At 52.3% G+C, this 21,843-nt stretch overlaps 1 protein-coding gene across 1 annotated transcript in view; it reads right to left on the bottom strand.

Moving 5' to 3' along the window:
• TEP1 (telomerase associated protein 1) overlaps window positions 1–21,843 on the bottom strand; it is a 35,275-nt gene continuing 13,432 nt past the window's right edge. The window contains 43 exon segments of the mRNA XM_034993569.1: window positions 1–220; window positions 442–546; window positions 669–874; window positions 980–1,085; window positions 2,038–2,137; window positions 2,279–2,422; window positions 3,381–3,505; window positions 3,651–3,787; window positions 3,927–4,059; window positions 4,167–4,243; window positions 4,338–4,470; window positions 4,836–4,943; window positions 6,103–6,216; window positions 6,456–6,616; window positions 7,207–7,419; window positions 7,522–7,675; window positions 7,935–8,147; window positions 8,291–8,446; window positions 8,659–8,758; window positions 8,885–9,009; window positions 9,866–9,989; window positions 10,187–10,427; window positions 10,855–10,969; window positions 11,235–11,323; window positions 11,545–11,678; window positions 11,917–12,067; window positions 12,223–12,355; window positions 12,653–12,745; window positions 13,178–13,357; window positions 13,472–13,628; window positions 13,727–13,902; window positions 14,021–14,215; window positions 14,372–14,489; window positions 14,584–14,697; window positions 14,953–15,077; window positions 15,666–15,786; window positions 16,019–16,195; window positions 16,795–16,953; window positions 17,843–17,902; window positions 18,206–18,336; window positions 19,282–19,359; window positions 19,539–19,697; window positions 20,334–20,502. Of these exon segments, the coding sequence (XP_034849460.1) occupies window positions 98–220; window positions 442–546; window positions 669–874; window positions 980–1,085; window positions 2,038–2,137; window positions 2,279–2,422; window positions 3,381–3,505; window positions 3,651–3,787; window positions 3,927–4,059; window positions 4,167–4,243; window positions 4,338–4,470; window positions 4,836–4,943; window positions 6,103–6,216; window positions 6,456–6,616; window positions 7,207–7,419; window positions 7,522–7,675; window positions 7,935–8,147; window positions 8,291–8,446; window positions 8,659–8,758; window positions 8,885–9,009; window positions 9,866–9,989; window positions 10,187–10,427; window positions 10,855–10,969; window positions 11,235–11,323; window positions 11,545–11,678; window positions 11,917–12,067; window positions 12,223–12,355; window positions 12,653–12,745; window positions 13,178–13,357; window positions 13,472–13,628; window positions 13,727–13,902; window positions 14,021–14,215; window positions 14,372–14,489; window positions 14,584–14,697; window positions 14,953–15,077; window positions 15,666–15,786; window positions 16,019–16,195; window positions 16,795–16,953; window positions 17,843–17,902; window positions 18,206–18,336; window positions 19,282–19,359; window positions 19,539–19,697; window positions 20,334–20,502 (5,932 nt within the window). The 3' untranslated portion in view covers window positions 1–97.

Raw genomic sequence — 21,843 nt, 5'->3', positions numbered from 1 at the left:
GAGATTTTCTGACACTTTATTTTAAAAATTTTAATCAAGAAAGTAGCCACTGGTATCTTCCGGCTTTGCATCTCTAGCACAAGTGGGTGGTGCATCTTCACTCCCAGGACAGAAAGTACACGTTGCCCAGTGTGTCTCCCACTGCAAGCTGCAGCGCAGAGTCGGGGCCCAGCCAAGGTTCCAGGCAGCTGACAGCTGCCTCGCATTGGAACAGACCCAGCTACAATGGGGAACGAGAGACAGCGAGATGAGGGCTCTAAGCCTAGGGCGTCCTTACGAACTTGTTTTTCTCTCGCAGCGATGCCTTTTATCTAGAAACAGGTTAGTTGCGCATGACAGCAAGGACAGGAGAAAACAGAGTTTTGCTCTTTTGTACATTCTTTGCCCAAGGTTGCTCTCTGTGGCATCCCTTTAGCCCTCCTTACACACGTACACACTTACCAGCTGCATACTGGGTCTCTCCCACAGCTTAACATCTCTGTCCTGTGAAGCTGTCACCAGCAACCCAGGCAGCACATGGAGGGCTGTGACAGAGCCCGAGTGAATCTTGGAGGGGAAGGAGAAGGGATGCGGTGAGCTTTCAGCGGGCCCTCCTCGGTCAAGGAAGCATCCACCTGTCAGACTGAGAGCCTCCTCCCCTCTGCTTGTGACCCATCCCTCCAACTCACCTTTCTGCGCTGCTGAGTCGCCAGCCGTGGGGGTGGGGACCAGCTACCTGTGCTTCCGTCATTCACAGATGAGGCTGTCTCTGGAGTTGGGGTTTCAGGCATTTCTGTTTTCTGCCAGAGGTTGCCTGTCTCCCATTCTCCTTCAGGGGTACACTTGGCGAGTTTCCATAGCATCCCATCAGAGCTGGCACACAAAAACGAGGACTCTGCCATTTCAAGCACAGAGCTCAGAGCTGGGTTTCCGGCTTCAAAGGACCCACCATTCCCTACAAGGCATCTCCAGACTCTGTGGGTCCTCCTATCCCACTCACCAGATTCCGGTTTGGCCTGGGTTACCAACACGAAGGTCCCAGTAGGATTCTCCAAGTCCAGCTGAAACTCAAGGTTCTCTTCAAAGTCCCCTGACTCCTTCTGCCTCTACGAAAGAGTGGCCCATTCTGTTTAGCCTCCTCATAGCACCTGACCCTACCCAGCCAAAGCAACAGCTTTTGGCTCTCAGCTGCTCAATTTCTTAACTGTAATTTAGACACAGTAAAGAGTATGAATCTTTTTTTTTTTAAGATTTTATTTATTTATTGTCAGAGAGAGAGAGATTGAGAAAGCACACAAGAGGGGGGAGTGGCAGGCAGAGGGAGAAACAGGCTCCCTGCCGAGCAAGGAGCCCAGGACTCGATCCTGGGACCCTGGGATCATGACCAGAGCCAAAGGCAGACGCTTAACCCACTGAGCCAGCCAGGCGTCCCTAAGTGCACGCATCTTAAATGTACATCTCAAGGAACTTTTCCATATGTATACATCCATGCAATCACTGCCCAGGTCAATGTGTAGAACATTTCCATCACCCTAGAAACGTGCCTTCATGACCCTTCCCGGTCAATACCAGAGCACCCCCACCCCCAGGGCTAACAATACTCTGAGTTCTGTCACCATAAATGATTTCTAAAGCCTGGTTTAACTGCTTGTTCTTTAACTTTAGTTGAATGAAATCATGTAGTATGTACTCTTTTGTGTCTGGCTTCTTTCACCCAACGTAACACCTACGAGATGTGTCTGTATTGTTCCAGACACTGGTACTCGCAGTGGCAAGACAAGAGAGACATGAGAAAAAATGCAATTAAGAAAACTCCTATGTTGATGGTTTCCCATGATTTTTTTTAAACACTGGAATCCTTTTTTGTATCAATAAAATCTTATAGGGAAGCTGAAACCCGCTATAGAATGCTCTTAAGTAGAGCTGCTCCAGTTGACGGAACAGAAAGGAATTTGGAACCAGTGCCCTTCCCTTCCTCTTATCCTCAATCACGGCCCCAGGGTTTTAAAAGTATTGGCCCTGGACAAATGTTTTAACACACACTCACATAGGACTTACTAAGAAAAAAAGGCCTCCAGGTTCCGCTGGCTGCAGGACAAACACACCATAGTCTTGATGGGTGGACAATAACATAGCACATTCTGAATAGTGGCTGCTCCTGGTTTACAAGAAAGAAAGAGGCTGAACGTATGAACATCTCTCTGTAAGACCCCAGTGTTTTGTTCTAAGTTAGACCCAAGTTCATAACCCACTTTGCCTTTTTCTGTAGCCTGAGAGGAAACAGCTTTTTGAATCCTACCAGATTACAGAAGGAGCATCCCCTGGCTTCATGCACTGTAACTGCAAACCCGCATCGGCCAAGAGGAGGGAGTGACCGTCTGGAGCCAGGGCCACTCCTGTCAGGAAGCCTAAGTCCTCCTGCAGAACTCGGTTCAGGTGAAGACTGCAACTCACAAAAGGTACAGGGACAAAGAAAGATCCTATTTTAGTCCGCCTCTCTCAGGCTCCTCGGCTCCCCATGAATTCCTCAGGAGCGAAGTACAGAACACAATCAATGACCTTCCCTACAAATTCCCTTCCTCTTTCTGTTTTTCTTGTATCAGTATTCATTATCACCATCCCCTTACCTGCTCAAAAGAGGAATCTCTAACCTTCTTGTCTTTTCCTTCCCTCCTGACCTCCAACTGATCAATAAGCACTGTGGATTCTACTTGCCAACACATGCCTAAATCTCTATCCCTCCTTCTCATCTCCCTGCCTGGCTCGGGGCCCACACTATGTCTTCCCTGGACTAGAGCAACGCTATGAAGGTGGTCTCCCTGCCTCTAAAATCTCTCTACTACTGTCCATTTTCCATACTGCCACTGGAGTCCTCTTCCTAAACTGCAGATAATTATTCTCAAAATCCTTAACACTATGCCCTCTGCAGCCTACCCCCAGTTTATCTTTTCAATCCAATTCCCCCACCCCCCTGCCCCCACTCTCACCAAGAACCCAACTACTCAGCTGTGCCCAGAATATACCATGCATTCTCATGCCTCCTTGCCTTTGGTTAATACCACCTCCTCTTCCTGAAACACCATTCCCTTCCCTTGTGGGTCCAGAAAAGTCCTACTCATCCTTAAAGCCCAACCTCAAATAGCAACTCTTTTTATAAATTTCTCAAATTCTGAGAGTTATATAGCCCCCTCTCTTCATTACAGCACTAACCACTCTGCTGATTGCTGGTGGTTATTTAAATTGACATGATGGGGAGCCAAAAACAATTTCCCAAGGACTTTTTCCCACTTAACTAACATCCTATTGACCTAGTTCAGAAGTAGAAGTGGGGTGATTTGCACAAAATCCCGGATATAAGGAGACCATCGACGTATCACATTAACCCAGCTGCCCCATCTCACCTGAAATTTCCGGGTGTCGAACCCTCCTGCAGTTCCACTTGCCACTCGCTGACCTTTTCATCAGCGCTGAGAACAATCAAGGTGTGTGCCGAGTACCACACCAGAGCACTGATGTGGCCCGGAGCCTTGTGAGCATAACAAGTCCGTCTCAGTCCTCCTGAGGAGCCAGGCTTAACCCTCTTTCCCCTCCCAGCCATCTATGCACATACCAGTCCATGCACAGCTGGGGCAGAAGTCACACAGACAAGCACCGAGGTTGCCCCAACTCACCTGTGCTGTGGCCACAGCCTTAGCTTTGTGCCACAGGGTTAGTTCCCCAGTTCGATTCCCAGACGCTGCCATGGAACCATCTGGGGCCCACGCCACAGCAGTGATGGCTGCAGGACTCCTGGGAGTGTATGTGTCATCTGGAGAAGGAAGGAAGTGATGCATTAGAAGCCGGACCACCGCTGGGACATGAGAGGAGATACCAGGCCACCCTTGACCTTCATGGCCCCACTAACACAGCCCTCTTTCATACGCTGCCTCTCTCCATGCCTCACTCACCTGCTTCCTCAGGGACCTGCCAGAGCCGTACGGAACCATCCTCTGAGGCGGTCAACAGGACGCCTGAGGTCTCTGAAACTGCAGCTGCACTGATTGGGCCACTGTGTCCCAGGAGGGTGTGTGTTTGAAACACCTAGGAGGAGAGGATGGAGGTGGGACAGCAGGGGGGTCAACGCCACAGGAGGCTGTCCCGCTCTGCCCTCTCCACTCCGTCCACCCCAGTCCTTTCAGGGAACTCACCAAGAGTGGATGCCACAACCGTGCGGCCCCATCCAGTCCAACAGTCACCACCAGAAGCTCTGACCCAGGCTGCCCAGCTGATAAGGCACAGAGACGAAGTCAGAAGAAGGGGAGAAGCGGGGGGTGGGGGGTGGGGGAGAAGGGAAGAAAAGGGAGCTGACGTTTCCCTACCTGCCTGGGGCTCCAGGGCAGCTGCACAGTGGCTGATAGGTCCCGAGTGAGCAGGGATGCTCGTCAGCTCCACGCCCTGATGGTCCCACACTTTCAAGGTCCCATCTCGGCCCACAGACACCACGTGTTCTTCCTGCCCCAGAGCACAGGATCAGAGCAAAGTCGCACTGAGCAAGACGTGGGGAGTATGACTCCTACCACTGAGGTGAGGGCTGAGCACTAAAGGCTTAGGAGATGTCCAAGAGTGCGGAGAACCCGGGGACACAGGCTGGGTGGCTCAGGACTGCAATCCTGCATGAGGTCCAGATACCGAGCTGCCCTCTCCCTCCCCTCACTCCAACCCTCCGTCTCAATACCCTCATCCTGCTCTAATGCAGGCCCGGGCATCTCATTCTTTATACTTCTTTTGCCTTTGAGATTAGATACCCAATGCACCCAGGGTCCCAAAGCCTCCTCAGCCCTCGAGGGCCCCCAGTGAGCTCTGCACTGCCTCCTCACCACGGCCACCACGGCGCTCACGGCACTCTGATGACCTAGAAACTGGCCAAGCTGCTGTTGCCGTTCTGGGTCCCACAGCCCCACAGAGCCATCACTGGAACAGGAGACCTGCACAGTCAGAGGTTATAGGAGTGGGATTATCAGCAGGCCTCCAGCGGTTGGGTAGGTTGGGGGGGGGGGGGGGGGGGGGGGGGGGCGCATTAAGGCTTGTGATTAAGAACATAGGCTGTCCTAGGTTCAAATCCTAGCTCCACCATTCTTTACTTTATGACCTGCGGCAAGTTCATCTCTCTGCGCCTTATAAGGATTCTCATCCAGTCAATGAGGATAATAACAGTGTAGCTATTTGATGTGGGGATGGCGCACCTACAGAAAGGACTGCCTGGTACATATGAGCACTGCATAAAGAGTGGTTATTGTCCTTGTTACTAACATACTGTCAGTCAACAAACCCAAACAAAGGTGAACAGTCTGCAATGCCAAGGAAAGATCCGGCTGCCGAGAAGGCAGGGGTAGAGAGCAGACTATGACAACTCTAGTCAACTGATTCTCACTCCTTTCTCATCTCTTCTTAAGAATGTGGGGACTGGGTGCCTGGGTGGCTCAGATGGTTAAGCATCTGCCTTCGGCTCAGGTCATGATCCCAAGGTCCTGGGATCGAGCCCCACATCGGGCTCCCTGCTCAGTGGAAGCCTGCTTCTCCCTCTCCCACTCCCCCTGCTTGTGTTCCCTCTCTCGCTGTGTCTCTCTCTATTAAATAAATAAATAAAATCTTTAAAAAAAGAAGTGTGGGGACTCTGCACTGGAAAACTAGGCTTCACCAACCTTGAGTGCATAATTTGGGGGTTTGTTTTTTTTTTGCCTTAGGACCAAAGAAATCACAGCAGTAGCCTCTAACTGCAGAGGGCGCCCTAAACCACTGGGGAGACACTTCTGTATTCTTGTTAAGAGTGTGGGCTTTCTTATGTTTAGTGCTTCAGCCTCATCACTTACATGACCTTGGAAATGTTCTTTAATCTATCTGGGCTCAAGATCCTTGTCTGTGAAATAGAGATAGTAGTAGCGTCTGCCTTACAGGGAGTTGTAAAGACTAAATGAGGCAAGACATATGACGAGCTCACTTCAATGCCTGGCATGTACTAAGTGCTCAATATATGTCAGCTATTACTATTATTATAAATGGCTGTCAGAAACAGGATGACATGGGCAGCGTGGTCCTCCCCCAGGAACCCTGCTGAGCTCTGCCCACCCCCACCCCTTCCCTTACCAGTAGGTTGTCTTTGGTCCAGGCACAGCCAGTGACCCAGTCACGGTGACAGGCAGAGAAGGAGCAAATCAGAACAGGGGCTTTGGGCATCCACACATCCCAGCAGAAGAGATTCTGGATAGGTCCCAAGGGACGGAGCAATCAGGACCACAGGAGGGAGGTAGGAACATCAGGGCCATTTCCGGCAAGACATTTTAAGGGAAAAGGGAGTATCAAGGAAGGGATGGTGGACGGAAGCAGCTTAGGAGGTGTGGCAAAGCAACATGCCTCAGGAGCCATGGGAAATGGACTGTTGAGGAATCCAGGACCCAGAGGGGCTGTGGGCTCAAGGTGGGAGGACCCCCGTGGCTCACCCGGTCCCTGCCCCCAGTGGCCAGCCTGCGTCCATCGGTGCTGAAGCTACAGCAGCTTACGGGAGCCTCATGTTCCCGGAGCTCAGTGCCACAGGGAAAGTCTCCTGCTGTCTGCGCCAGTGTCAGCAACTGCCTTGGCCAGAGGCGCACTGTGAAATCTTCTGCATTGGAAAGAGGGAGAAAGGAAGAGCCCCCGAAAGAGGAAGTGAGACGGGACCCCAAGGACAAAGGCAATCACGGGTGAGCATGATATTCGACGACAGTGAGCCACAGGCTGTGGACAGTCTGAGTGACAAGGGTCAGTCATCATATGAGATCACAGGACAGGGACACCAGGCACTCCCAGCTCTGGCTCTTCAGCTGTCTAACTCCCTGTTTCACCTCCAGACCCTCCTCTTCTCAAGTGACCACTATCACTTGGACCAAGTCTCCTACCTAGAGAGGACTAAGACCACTCTGCATTTTCACCTCAACATCTCTCTCCTCCTCGTAAGGGAAACTCAGCCCTATACACAGCAAAGTCTCCCCCCTAGGCAGAAACTCAGAGGATTACAAGGATTACAAAGAGGTCCCCGAATCAGGGTTTGGAAACAAGAAGAAACAGTCCAGACTGATGATGCAAGAGAAATGCATTTAAAAGCACTTTGAAAGTTGTAAAAATAATTACGTGTGTTTCCTGTACACATACACATATAAATGGAGGAAAGGTATGAGCATATTTAAAAGGAAGCTGCCCACTGCCCAGCAGTACCTGAGGCAGAAGCCAAGAGTTCTTTGGAGGTGGCCAGTCCCAACACGGGCTTCTGGTATCTGGACAAGAGCCAGAGGGACTGAAGGGAACTTTCCTGGAGAGCCCAGCCTCGCAGGGACCCGTCTTCTGCACCGCTCACCAACACCTTAGGGCTTAGCCAGACCAGTGCAGACACTGCTACATCTAGTGCTTGATGCTGAGCCCCCTGGGGACCTAGAGCATGTGGAAAAACCAAAGAGTGAGACACGTGGAAAGGGAGTTCAGGGTGGGGAGGCTCTTTCCAAAGGCTTGAACACCCCAACCCCTCTCCAGTACCTGAAGTGATTTTGTAGATCCTGATGCCATCTGCTCGGTACCCAATGGCCACCCGATCACCATCTGGGCTGAGAGCCACAGAGAGGGCAGGAGAGAGAGAAAGGGAACCTAGGCACCCCCGGGGCCGACCTAGAGATCCAGACCACACCTGAACCTGAGGGCCAAGAACAGGACTTAAAGACATACCACTTCCACCCCCAGAGTGATAGCCACCCCCATTAAAGTCCTCCTCCCCCCTAAAGTCCTCGCCCCTCCTCTCCTGAGGGCGGCCCATGCATACACTGCACCCCTCTCCCTGCAGCTTGCACCAGCGAAGCTCCTCCACAGTCTCCCCCACAAAGGCTCCACCCTCACCCAAATAGGCCTTTCCTCCCCCCTCCTCCTAACCCACCACCAGCACTCTGCCACCGGACCTTGCCATCCTGTCCGGCCGTCAGGAACTGGCGCCCAGCGCGCAGGAACCCGGCAGCAGCCACACTGCCATGGTGGGCAGGGAAGGCAGCTAGCCGTGCCCCCTCAAGCCAGGACCACAGCTCCACCATGCTGTCCAGCCGACCCACAGCCACAACCCGCCCAGGCACACTGAACGCCAAGGTACGGACAGAGGCCCCTGGGGCTCCCAGTTCCTACACGAGGAAGTAGAAATGGAGCGTGAGGACCTACTCTCAACACAAACCCAAAGTGAAACAACGTGGACGTCCGTCATCCCGTATCTTCCACTCCCACCCTCTTGGGCTTCCTCCCCCAGGGCGACACAGGACCTTCTCACCTTGGTAGCTTTAAGCCCATCCACATGGAAGAAGCTGAAGCTGCCAGCCCAGCTGCCTACAGCTATGACCTGCCCCTCTGGGTGGAAAGCAATGCAGTTCAGGGGCCGGGGACACGTGTGCTGGAAGGCCAGCTGCCCACGGACTGTGTCCCATAGCTGCAGGAGAGAGAAGGAGAGAAAGCTAGGTGCCCAGGACAGATGCCTGACTTCTCAGTCCCGGAGGCCACCTTGTCCAGTCCCCTGCCTTCAGCAGGAAAGACCTTCCCCAGGCCAAGCAGTCAGCAGCTCTGCCACACGAAGAGAACAACTTCACGGGGCTGACTTGGCATTTAGGGCCACTTTGACTACCACTGCCCCTTGGTCATTACCTTTAGGCATCCCCCTAGGCACACGGTGGCCAGCAGCCGACCATCTGGGCTTAGGCAGCAGCCAGTGATTTGGTACTGGTGAGCACTGGTCTGGAGCACCCTATCCCAGGGAGACAAAGTTAGGCTTCTGGGACCCCCTGACCTCCCACCTCTTTCCCCTGCCCCGGGGGACTCCCGACAAGCAGGGAAGGCCCTCACTCCAAGACATGGGGGAGGGGCCCCTTACCGACAACCTTGCTGCAGGTCCCAGAGCTCCAGAAGCCCGTCAAAGGCAGTAAGAAAGAGGGCCCTGTCCGAGAGGAATGAGCAAGAGGAGACCCCATCGCAGCCGCTCACCAAAGACTTCTCCTCCTATGAGAACGAGCAGGGAAGCATGCTCAGGACATTCCCCTGACCCCCAGTGTCCAGCTACTTCAAGCTCCAACCAAAAAGGAGGCCAAGGCAAGACGGGCTGGAGAAAGGGTGGCCCTCTGGTCCCACATCAGGAGCACTTATTAAAAGTGAAAAGCTTTGCACCCCACTCCAGATGTAGACCAAGCCTTGGTTCAAGTGGGGCCACATCTTCTCCCCTACGCCCAACCCCATATGCATCGTCAAGTCACAGAAGATTCTGATGGGGCTGTATGTATGCATGCATATATACATGGCGGTAGGGGGTGATATGGGTGGGAGGCAGAGAGAGAGAGTGGCTGTGGCTGTGGGACCCACCTCCCCAGCCTAATCTGCTGTTACCTTCCCTGAAGCACCCTCTGCTGCAATCATTCCCAGCAATTTCCTGGACACATTCTCCCCTCTGCCGTTCACTCAACTGGAATGCGTGCCCTTGCCTATCCCATGTTCTCCTGGAAGTACCCAGTGCACTCAGCTCTTGTCTCCGTCACATGGCTGTGTTTCGGTTCCTTTTCACCTTGCATGTCATATCTTTCAACAAAGCTGACCACTTGGTGGGCAAAGACGAAGTCCTAGCCCTGTGTTCCTTGCAACGCTGAATACAATACAGCCTTAGTACAGCCTTGAATGGAAGGTGTGCAGCAAATAATGTGGAAGGTGTGACTGACTTAATACCAAGCCTTTGATCTGATGTGAGGGAAATACAAGTTGCTGAATCAAACAGGGTGATAACAGGTGGGGCTGGCTTGCTAAGGTCTTCAGGGCAGTCTGTGAGGCTTTTTCTGGAGGCAAACTCTGCCCACCTCGAGTGTCCTACCTGCCAGGTTCTCAGGTCCAACAGGTAAACCATCCCATTGGCAGTGCCCACAGCAGCTCTTTGCCCACTGGGGGAGAGGGCCACCGCTGTGGGGGATGAGGAAACTGCCAGAGACAGGCTGGAGCTAGAGAAAGAGTAGGAAGAAAGGAAGGAAATGAGGAATTCAGGGAAGGAAGGGAACGGAAATTCACATTTGCATTCCTGTGCCTGAGTCCCCCTCTCTTGATGCGGACTCTGGTCTGTCTTTTCTTCTCCAGTTTCAGAAAGGGCTGTAGCTTGCTCTCTGGCGGGCTTACCAGCATCCGGGGCCATGGGCCTTACCTCTGCTGGCCCTCCACGGTGTGGGGTTTATTCAGCCATCGTAGCGTGAGCTGGAGGCGCCATCGCCGGGAAAGCTGTGGGGCCTGGAGGCAAACAGGCGAGTCCAGGGGCTGGTTGGCTGCCTGCTGGGGCAGGAGCAGGGGGTACTGGCTGAGGACTGGAGCCTGCTGCCTCAGGAACACGTGAAACACAGCAGTGTCAGCCTCAGGAAGATTTTGTTTGTCTGCAGGGACTGAGGAAGCTGTGGAAAAGATGCAGAGCATCACTGGGGAGCCAGCCTGGACCCCCATTAACCCCAGGACCAAATACAGTCATATGATGTGTCTAAAATGTTAAGTCTTGAGGCCTTCTGGCCCTACTTCAGAAACACCTGTTAAAAGTACAAAGCTTTAGGCCCCACTCTGGACCTAGGGAACCAGAATCTGGGGACCCAGAGATCTGCAATTTGAACAACGTTTCCAGGTAATTTTATGCCTGTGAGAGCCTTTGGTCTAAGAGATCTGGGCAGAAGGTCCCCCTGAAAATCACCTGCTTACCCTCTTGGCATTTTCAGCCTGGAACAGAAATTTAACTGTTCTTTGCATTATACCTCCTGCCCCACCCCCAGCACACCCCCGTGAACACACCCAGGAGGCCAATATCTCAGAGAAGCCACTGACTTATCTCACCATAGAGGGCATGGGCCTCCAGGAGCCGAGAGAGCAGACCCAGTTCCAAGTGTGCGGCCACCACATGGAGATTGGTAAGGAATTTTGCAAGAAGGCCATAGTTCCCGCTCTGGAGCTGGGAAGGTCAGATTGGACTCATTAGGATGTGAAGAGGCAGGTGAGAAGGAAGAGTCTAGTTCTAGGCCCTGCCTGTGCAGCCAGGACCTCGACCTAGGAGCTGGGACAAAGGACCTGGAAGAAGAGGGCAGGAAAACTGGACGGAGAAAAGTAGAGAGGGGTCATGGCAGTGGTGACGGTGGTGGTGGTCAAGGGGGATTGGGGTCTCAGAATAGTCAACGCAGTTGCTTGGGAGAAGGTGCCTATGGGATCTTGAGACTAACCAGGTGGTAAGGCAGATCTGCCAGAGCCTCAGGTAGGCAACTTCGGAAGGTGCCTGAGGCATCAGGGTCACAAGTCTTCCAGAGTTGAGCTGCAGGTGTGGGTCACAGAACAGACATTGAGATGGGCTCAGCCCTAAAGCATCTCCAAAGATCGCATGCCACAGGTCACAGCAAAAGCCATCCACACACTGGGGTGGCAGGTAAGAGGGCCAGCCAAATGGGAGCACCAGTGGGTGGCCCTGGCCTCCAGGTGTAGGCCCCACTCTCAGTGCCCCGGGGGCCGGTTCAGGCCAGTTCGGGCTACAGTCACCTGCAACAAGGATGTGTGCTGTCTTCTCCAGCCCCGGCCTCTTCCCATATCGGCATTTAGCTGCTGTCCTCAGGGGCCCGGCAGGGAGGCAGAGCCGGGCACCAGCACGCTCCACGGGGCCCTCCCCTAGCAGACTGTCCTCATGTGAGGGAGAGAGGGCAGGCAGGAGGGCAGGAGGCCTGTCAGTGAGCACCGGGCCTAGCTGTGGGCTCCCACGCCCACCCACAGAGTGGTAAACTGAGTGGCAGCCCGTTCGGGTCCCGGGGGCTACACCCAGGGAAGGATGGGATGAAGAAAGGATCACATGGGGCCCTGGCTCAAAGATGGGAAGGCACAGGAGGTCGGTGGGAGCTCAACTGGGGACACCTGTACCTGCGCAGACTCTGGACGAGGTAGGCAAATGGGCCCATGGGGTAGGGGTCCCCACTGTTACCAGCTGCCACTGCTTCTTCCCAGCTCTTGGACCCCCTGGGAAGTATCCGCCATGCACTCAGCACACCATGCAGCTGGTCCACAGTCAGACCTGAAAACCCCAGCTCTCTGAGGCTCTCACCAAACCACGCAGCATACCCCTCCCATGACACCTGGTCCTCCTCACGCCACTCACTGAGACCCCAAATGAGCCAATGTCATCGAACCCCTGCGCTCTCAGTCTCCCATCCCACCCCAACCACTGACCACTACGTGTGGCTTCGAGGGTGGCCAAGGCTTGGGGAAGGACATCGGGGCCATGCTCTTGCTCCAGGGTGCCCAGGATGTGCTGCAGCAGCCGGGGGACAGTGGCAGGCAGGGTCCGGAGTGTCTCAGACACCTGGGAGAGGAGGGAGACTGGGCTTCCGTCAGTGGGGGGGGGGGGAGAAGAGGTGGCTTTCATTGTGGGGAGGGGAGTGGGAAGCAGGAGGAACCATGGGAAAGGATGAAAAAAAGAAGAGAAAGGGTCGGGGAGGAGGGGGTAGGGGCGAGCTGAGCATGGGGAATGGTGATCACAAGGTGGCACAGGATGAGGGTAGGAAAAGTAGAGGGATGGGGGTGAAAGAAGCTGAATGAAGAATGGGAAGTGGATTAGGACTGAGAAAATGAGGGGTGAGGGTTTACGTCCCCAGCCAACCTGCTCATAGAGCGTGAAGAGCCTCAGGTGATCGGTGGCCAAGCGCAGGTAGAGCGGCAGGGAGGACCCCCGCTTCACCAGCAGCAGCCGCATCTGACAAGACAAAGGGGACTCAGCGCGGGGAGCAGAGAGCCTGCCACAGCCAGCCCTCAGCCCCCTGAGCTCCACCCTGAGCGCCAAGCCCACTGCAAGGTAGTGCCTCCTCTGAGAGTCGCCAGCAGGCATCACCTGATGGCCTCACCACAGAACACAGCCACCCCTTCCCTCCGCTGCTCTGCCAACCAGCCCCCCTTTCTGGAAAGCTCCCATGGTTCAGCCTACCCCACCCAGTGACCACAGCCTTACGCCTCCCCTCACGGGGACAGGCCCTGGGAGGCCATTCGCCAGGGGGAAAAGGCTGGCTGGTATTATAAGGATTCCCAGGTATCTTATCAACAGCTTCCCCCTGGCACAGAGCTCCTTCAGAAATGAAGAAGCAGGGCTGCACGGGGTCCTCACACCCACCGGCCCTGGCCTACATCCAACCTGGTTGTTAAAAGGTGACTCCTCCAGGCGCTTCCCATACAGAGCCAGCTCTTCTCTCACCAGCCGGGCCCGGGCAGATGGCTCCAGAGGCCCCAGGGCCACCACATGGGCACCTTGGCTCTGCTCAAGGGTCTCCCCCAGGCCCGCATCAGTAGACATGCTCAGTACCATATGCACCCGCTGTGATATTTGGGCAAAAGGAGAAGGAGGTAGAAGGAAAAAGAGAAGGACAATGTGGGAGACGCCCCCTTCCCCACTACTGCATCCCACCCCCACCTCCTTCTCAGAACTCACCGGGGGAAGGCTCTTCGGGATCCAGTCTGAGACTGGCTGCCCATGCTGACCCACCAACCTGTCAGCCCCATCAATGATCAGCACCAAAGTTTGGCCACTTTTCAGGGACTGAGCATACTCAGGCAGCAGCCTCTGCTGGAGCTCCCATACCAGGCCCCTGTGTGTGCAGGGTAAGGACCGGGGTCAGGAGGAGAGGGAGACACATGGGTGGTGTCACGTGGCATCAACAAGGCTGGGCTAATGGAGGATACGCACCGGTAGGTGGTGGGGAGGGCGCTCGGCTTTTGCAGTTGGCTATGCAGATAGGCACAGAGGCGTCTGAGCAGAGTGAGGGCAAGACCCTGGTCTGGGCGGGCCCCTGAAAAGTGGAAGAAGACTAAGGGGGCCACCTTGGCCCCATCGGGAGCCTGCAGGGCTGACACAAGTGATGCCTGCATGGAAAGCAAAGAGAAAACACAGTCACATTTTCCATGCACAACCCCATGTGGCCCACTTCCTTCGCCCACACAACGTGTCCTTCCTCCTGCCCAGGGCTCTGAGACTATGTACCAGGAAGGCCGTCTTGCCCTGTCCTGACTGCCCAGTCACCAGGCTCAGCCTCTCTCGGTGCAGCATTAGCTGCTTCACCATGTCCCGAAGAAGGTGCGGTCGGGCAGGACTCGGTGGGTTCTGCAGCTGCTGGAAGGTGGCCTGGACCAAGTCATCATCTGGGATGGACACTGGCTGTTCCAGCTGGGCCCCAGGCTGAGGGCAAATGGGACAGTAACTGACAATGTTTCCATGCCCTTAGGACCCCCAGGTCTGAAAACTCAGAGCCCCCACTGAGTTACTTCCCACCCAGGACTACCCAGACCACCCTATATCCTCTCCACTCCTCTGGCCATGGGTGCTCCTGCTGACCTGTAGGTAAAGCTTCTGGATCATATTCCACACATCCTGCAGAACCAACTGCCCAAACTCCTCCAGACCCCCAGCATAGGGCCGGCCAGCTGCCACACCCCCCCACTCACAGGGGTATCTGTGGGCAAAGTGAGCACAAGCAGAGTCAGACTGCGCCTGGCTCCCCTCCCCACATCTCTCCCTGTAGGGGCTCTCTACCTCCCCCAGCTCACCTGCGACAGGTAATCCCTTGCTGTCTGCTCAGGAAGCTCTTCAGTTCTGAGATCCGATGTGCAGCCTCTTCAGACTCAGAAGTAAAGTCAGATTTCCATGCATCCGGCACAGAGCTGACCCCCAAAGATAACCCAAGAATGGAGCTACGCTCAGACCCCAGCCTCTCTTCACCCCCAACCATCAGACCTGGCTGTGGTTCCCTGAAACTCCACCAGTGGAGATCTCCTGGCTTCAGTGGCAAGGCTGATTTGGTGCCACGAGGCAGCTCTCTGAGCCCCGTGCTCTCTTCCAGCCTCCTCCCTCCTACACTCTGAATGCCGGGGAGAGAAGATATGGCCACCGCGAGGCCCAGAGGCGACAACAGGTACCTGAGGAAGCTGGAATCCCGGAAGTAGATGAGAGCTTGGGCAGAGGGCTGCAGGCGCAGGCCCCGGTCCAGGAACTGCATCACCTCCATCTCCGTCACAGAGCGGCCTGGAGGGTACCGCTGGGCCTGCGGGGAGAAGGCAGAGGACAGATAGGTTCGGTCCGGGTCACACTAACCCCTCCCTCAAGATGTGCAAAGGCCCCAGGCCTCCTGCATCTCAGTAATGCTCCCCCCAGACACAAGCCAATAAAACCCAGCTAAGAGCTAACATTTATTGAATGCCTGTCATGCATTGAGCATTTTTAAAAACAGGTTTCCAATTCTCACAGTAACCCTGCAGTATAGACACCACCATTCCGCTTTAATACATGGGGAAGTTAAGGCTGGGTTAGGATAAGCCATGTCCCACAAAGTCACACAATCTGTAACTGACAGAAGGGAGATCAGAACTCAGATACGTCTGATAGCAAAACCTAAACAGACCTACCCTCTTACCTCTCGCTTCCCTTGGCCAACTGAAAGATACTTCTCAAAGGAATCCCCTCATCTGGGACTTGGCCACTTGCACAATCTTCTGCCTGGGATTCACTTCAAGTGTCAAGGAGCTGCCTGTCCATAGTCCCAAGGTTCCTGACACACTGGGGCTTCTCTCCACCCCTGCCCCAACCTTTGTTTCCTCCCCAGACCCTGCTCCAACCTTGCTGTCTGCCTTACCCAGCAGAAGTGAGGATGGTCAGGGAGGTTGTAGTTGGGGGGAACGTAGCCATAGCGGGAGCCCAGAATCCCCACAAACAGCTGTGCGTTCTCCACCTCCCCCAGGCACACTTCCAGTTGTCTGCAGACATGGTTATGGAGGCATCAGATCAGGGGATACAGGTACAAATAGGAAGACAGGGCCGTGGCTCACAACTGAGCAAAGCGGAGACAGGCTGCTCTTGTTAGCATCCAAAGAGCTTCCCCTGCCCTAGGCCCTCAGCCTTCCTTGCAGCCTCCACCCTACCCATGTCAGTTCTACCACTCAAGCCGCTCGTCCCTGACCTGGCTCCTCTTCTCTGTGGCCCCCTCACCTGTTCCTACGGGTCTCCTCCTCAGTGACGCCCCAGCGCAGGTCGATGGCATGAAGGCTGATGTGGGGGGGGGCCGCTCGGGCCTGCAGTGCTGGCAGCACGGATCTCAGCAGCAGGTCCCGCTCCCCGTGCATGTCCCGGAAAGTGGAGGAAATGAAAAGCCGGATGCTGTGCCATCTGGGGGTAAGCAGAGGCCTAGGCTCAGTCTAGGGATGGGCCTCACAACCCAATTCCACAGATGCGGCTGTGATCACCCTTCAGCACAAGACAGCACAAGTAAGGTATGACAGACAGCAGGGGGTGTCCAGTGGGCCTCAGAGCCTCAACTGCAGAGCCCTGGAGCTTACACCCTACTTGCCATTTCTCATGCACCCTCCTTGGTCAGCTGATTATTAGACACTTACTATTTGCCCATGGTGTGCTCGTGACAACACGGTGAGGAAAGCACAATCATTACCTCTATTTTACTAATCGAAAAACTAAAGCTTTAAGAAATGAAAAACAACTAGCCCAAGATTCAAGCTACTATTTGGCAAAGCTGTGATGAGAAAGCTGGAACCTATTCTCCTGAGCCCTCTCCTTGAGCCCGCCTCACAGTCTGACCCCCTTCCCCAGTAGAGAGAGGAGCATGCTCACAATGTGACAATTTCCTCTGTCAGAAAAATCCCTACCTGGGAAACAGGAAGCATACCTCAAGCAGCATCTCAACAGCCAGAAATGCAGCCACCTGCCCATAGCCTCTCCCAGTTCACAAAGGCGAAGAAACATAGACTAACCCAGGCTGGGAAACCGGAGCCAAGGGGCTTAGAGCATTTTCTTCCAGTGGCCGGAGAGACAGGTCCCCTGTCTTTCCTGGGGGTGGTGGAATCTTGAACATTTTGTCCATTTGGCCCACATGTTCTAGAAGACGGGAGGCCCCACGCTCAGCAATGAACCTGACATAAATGTGACCAAATAAATAAGAGTGAATACCAGTGGCAGAATCAGATCTTCCAAGGGGGCAGGGGACAAAGATACAGCTAGGGAAGGTCACCCAGTTAAGTGGAGCTCCTTAAGGAGACAACCATAAGCAGGGAATGTAGACTTAAAATAAACCAGAATGCAGAACCAAGGGGTGAAGGAAGAGAGAAGAAACCCAGCTCTAGTCCCTCCTGCTATGCACACTTATCATGGGCTTTCTTTGGGCCAGGGGCAATTAGGCTGGCAAAGGTTAAGATTAAAGGTTAAAGATTAAGGCCATCAGCTCTGTATCAGCCATAAAAGTTCCTTGGACAAGGAGGAATGGGCACGAGTCTTCCTAATAGCAGCTGGGGGCAGTGGAGGCATGCAAAGGAAAAGGTAGGAGAGAAAACAAGTAAATGAGAGAACATGGAGAGAAAGACAAAGCAAAAATATTTCTGTAAATTTGGTGTCTATAAATAAATTTAGCATGAGACTTCCTCTGGATTAAGAATGGAACAGAGGCCACAAACAATGAATAGAAATTATGTGACCAACTCTTGAGTTGTTCCCTTAAAAGCAAACAGTGAACCTCCCCTGTCCCTTTTCCTTCTTCGTACTAGATGTCATATAAAAATGAGGGCTGGAGCTGGAGCAGCTGTCTTGAGCCATGAGGTAAAAGCAGAGTATTTGAGGATGATGGAGCAATAAGATAGAAGGTGCTGGGCCCTTCAAGCACTGTTGCTGCTATACCAGGACAGCTGCAAAAGAGGAATAAGCTTCTATCTTGCTTAAAAAGAGAAGTAAAGGGAGTAGAAGCCAGATAATCTCTGAAAGATGTTCTAACAAAACCCCCAACCCCTTCAGTGTCCATTCTGTACTCACTTCAGGATCCCGTCAGTGTAGCCTGAGAGTGTCACGTTATTGGGATTCGAATCTGGTAATCTGGCAAAGGAAGAAGCAGCCACTACCCATCAGAAACCATGCCAGGAACACAGGGTCACTGCTCTCTAGGATGGATACCCCACTTCTGCACTTTTAATAGGGGTACGTGCTAGGCTAGGGCTGGGGTGGAGCCTCACAAAGGGGCATGGAGCTAGGCTGAAGACTTCAGAGAAGGCTCTAGTACTTAAGAGGCAGAGACAGGGATGTGCCTGGTGAGTGGGAGTGTCCCAACTACAGTAGAGGTAGAGAGGAAGTCTGGAAACCTATCTTCTGGCACTGGACAAGGAGTCTGAGCATCCTTACGTGTTATATGTCCTTTCCAGGGGGACAGCAACAAAGAGGCACTTGGAATTCACATGCTGCCAGAAAAGCTGTTTGGCCTCATCTACCAGTCTGTTATACATAGTGTTGCCAAAGAGGATGACCCTGTCCACCTGTAAGATGAAAAGGAAGGAGCAGAGGGACAGAAGAAACGCTAATAAACTCAGGATATCAAAAGAAGAGCTCCCTGGGGATTAGGGGATTAGGACAGCTCTGAGGGGAATGGAAATTGCCTCTTCAGAGAGCATTTAGGATTGAGGAAACCACTACACCCTGATACGAAGGGGCAAGAAAGTGGGGGAAGGGAGGTGGTGTGTTGTAACTGGCTCATTCAGGCTCACAGAAGCTGATTGATAAATTTTTAGGGGGGGCGCTTGTGTGGCTCAGATGGTCAAGCGTCTGCCTTCGGCTCAGGTCGTGATCTCCAGGTCTGGGGTGGAGCCCCGCATCGGGCTCCCTGCTCAGCGGGGAGTCTGCTTCTCTTTCTCCCTCTCCCTCTACCTCTCCCCTCTGCTTGTGCTCTCTCTCTCTCAAATGAATAATGAATAAGTAAAATCTTTTTAAAAAATATTAAAGTAATTTTTTAGGAATTTTGTGAGCCAGTTGTTAAACATGGCCACTATTAAACATTAAATTGTATAAAAAGTAAAGGCAACAAATACTCAAAACTCATCACTTCCTAATTATTTTACTACATTTTACCATTATCTACTCTTGGTCTTATTTACATCTGTTGTATCTATGTCGTAGAAATACCATGTAATGGTGTGCTACTGAGCATCACTTCCCAACTCTGTTCACTGATGAACTCAGCTATGATAGGAGTATTTAACACCATAGAAATTAGCAAATGCTATTAACCAAGACTTATCTTTTCCAGAGAGCTGGTTGTGAAGCATTTACCAGCGTACCACTGGGTAGGGTGCTACAGCCAGCTGGGAGTGGATGTGGGTACGGTACGTAGTTTGAAAGACAACCTCTGAGAAATCAGAGCCATCAGTTGTGGAGGGCAAAGTGAGAAGGGGGCAAGGGTTTCTCAGGGACTGGGAAGTACTCACAGGAACTCTTTGGGCAGCCAGAGACAGCAGGTACTTCCCAAAAGTGTTCATGGACAATCCACGCTCTTCACCCAAATCCTGAAGGAAAGAGTCTCATGTTCCTTGCTGGCACGGGAGATGGTCAGTAAGCAACAAACACCATTTTTTGCTTGGGAAATCTTCAGAACTGTCTATATCCAAGCCTTTCCTGATTTATCAGGCTATGTCCAGGACCGGGTCCTTCCTGCCTTTTTGTGTGGTGGGGGTGGGTGTCTGACCTGGACCTGAGCCTGGAGCGTGCGGGCAGTCTTCAGGATGCCTTCTTCTGCCTTAAGAACTGCAGTCCTTATAGTGCCTCCTCCACACAGTAAGAGATCCACCTGCTCCGCCCGTGCAATCATCATCCCAATCAGCAGCAGCACATAGTTTATGGGGGGCTGATTGGACAAACATCACAGTGAAATACAGCTCCCCTCACCCCTCCCCCCCACTTTTTTTAAGGAAGCGCCACGCCCAACATGGGGCCTGAACTCACCACCGTGAGATCCAGAGTTGCATGCCCTACCAACTAAGCCAGTCAAGGCAGCCAGGATTTTGAAACCAGGCTCCCCTATTTTGAAACCCACCACTGCCCATCCAGCCCTGGAGGTCAAACACCTCCACTGGTTGGGGAAAAGGGACAAAATCTCCAGTTAGGAAGAGACAGCTTCAGCAGCTCTCAGGATGAGCTGGCCAGGGAGGAAGGTGGAGAAGGGCCAGGATTCCTGCCCACATTCAACACTGGGATGTAGGGAGGTAAAAATGAGATATACTTTGGTGACAGAAATATAGAGAGAATTAAGTACCAGCCAAATGTGAAATACGGAAGTATGATAATCCATGAACAGGCTTGAGACCACATTCTAGGAACTGTCCTTAGGAACCAAGGCCCGATACTGAGAAGCAAATGCATGCCATTTATTTCAGTTCTGAGTACTTCCTTGGGAAAACCGCGTCTGGGAACAGGATAGCTCTCAGGATCCCCAGCATCCTACTAACCCCCACCTTTTAACTTTTTTTTTTTTTTTTTTTACCCCTTGTAGGTTGCTCTTCCGACAGAGCTCATCTATCCCCATGTCCCTCAGATAGACCAAGATGGTGCGGCCGGGCAGCAGGGGCAGGTTGTGCTTCACGGAGATGTTCACAGCTGTCTCCAGGGCCTGCCGGTACCGAGCCAACATCTCACTATCATATTTTCCCCGTCTGCCGGCAGAAAAGACACAGACAGAAGGGCTCAGGGGCTTCTCTGTTTGCCACCTTGAAGCAGATGGGAAGATGAGAACTTGGCACTCCAGTACTGAGCGTTCGCGCCCCTGCCACAGCCCGCCTCCACGGCTGGTACGGGGGACTGGGGCAGAGCTTCCGGGCTTCCATTCCAAAGGCCTCTACTAACCCATTCTCATGGCAGAAGAGGGGAAGTCATCTGGAGACTCACTCTCTGAAATCACTTGCCACACTTCCCACATCAATCCATACCTACTTCATGAGGCAAGACTTAACTGCTCCATATTCTTTAATTATATTTTAAAGAACAAATACTAACTCCTATTCTGAAAACTGGAAATTAAAGAGGAAAGAAGGGAACATTCATCCCACCTTTCCAGTAGAATCTTTACTTCAGGGTAACTGAATAGTTTAAGTTAATAGGACAGGTTCTTTCTAGAGTTCCAGCTAATAAATATGGGGAATGATAGAAAACTCCCACTCTAGAACTGCTAATGAAAGAACTGGTTCAGGCAAAGATCACCAATGGATGAACCATCAACTTACAGTGAAGAGATCAGGCTATAATCACTTAAAAGCATGGATCAGTCTTAGCATCACTATGAGTAGGACCACCAGATCTTTGGTGCTTCCTGATCCTGTATCTTATTACAAGGTTTAAAAAAAAAAAAAGTCTGGTGGTCTCACAGTGTACAAAGGATCCCCTATGAAATATTCTTGCAAGGAAAAAAAAATGAAATCTGAAGCTATATTAGCCTTCAGAGTTAATGCCCTCAGCACATGAAATAGAGAAACAAGTTAGAAGACACCATGAGGAGGTTGACAAATCCAGAATGTGGGACACTCTGCAGGGTCCCTGAAGCCAGTTTCCACAGTAAGTCAATAGCATGAAGACAATGAAAATATTAAAATAGATATAAGAGACTTAATAATCAAATGTAATGTGTATGCCTTGTTTGGATTCTGATTTGAATAAAATTGTGAAATCATACTTTTGAGATGATTGGGAAATTTGAATATGGACTAGATAATAAAGGATAATACCAAGCAATTATTATTATTATAATTATTAGGTATATTAATGACATTCTAACTACATAATAAAATGTATTAAGAGACACGTGTGAAACAGGAAGGGATGAAATAAAATGTATCCTATTATTCGGCATTTGTTCTTAAAAACACCTTCCCAGAAAAAAGAAGAAAGGGACCACTAAAAGAACTGTGATAAAATCTAGATAATCACTGAATGTGGCTAACAGTTTTATGGGAGTCCATTATACTATCCTCATTATTTGTGTGCATGTTTAAAATTTTCTC

Source organism: Mirounga leonina, unplaced genomic scaffold (genome assembly GCF_011800145.1).
Source record: "Mirounga leonina isolate KUSES-001 unplaced genomic scaffold, KU_Mleo_1.0 Mir_91, whole genome shotgun sequence".
In the NCBI taxonomy this organism is placed as follows: domain Eukaryota; kingdom Metazoa; phylum Chordata; class Mammalia; order Carnivora; family Phocidae; genus Mirounga; species Mirounga leonina.
The sequence above is the reverse complement of the archived record's forward strand: the minus strand, read 5'-3'. Positions and strand labels throughout refer to the sequence as shown.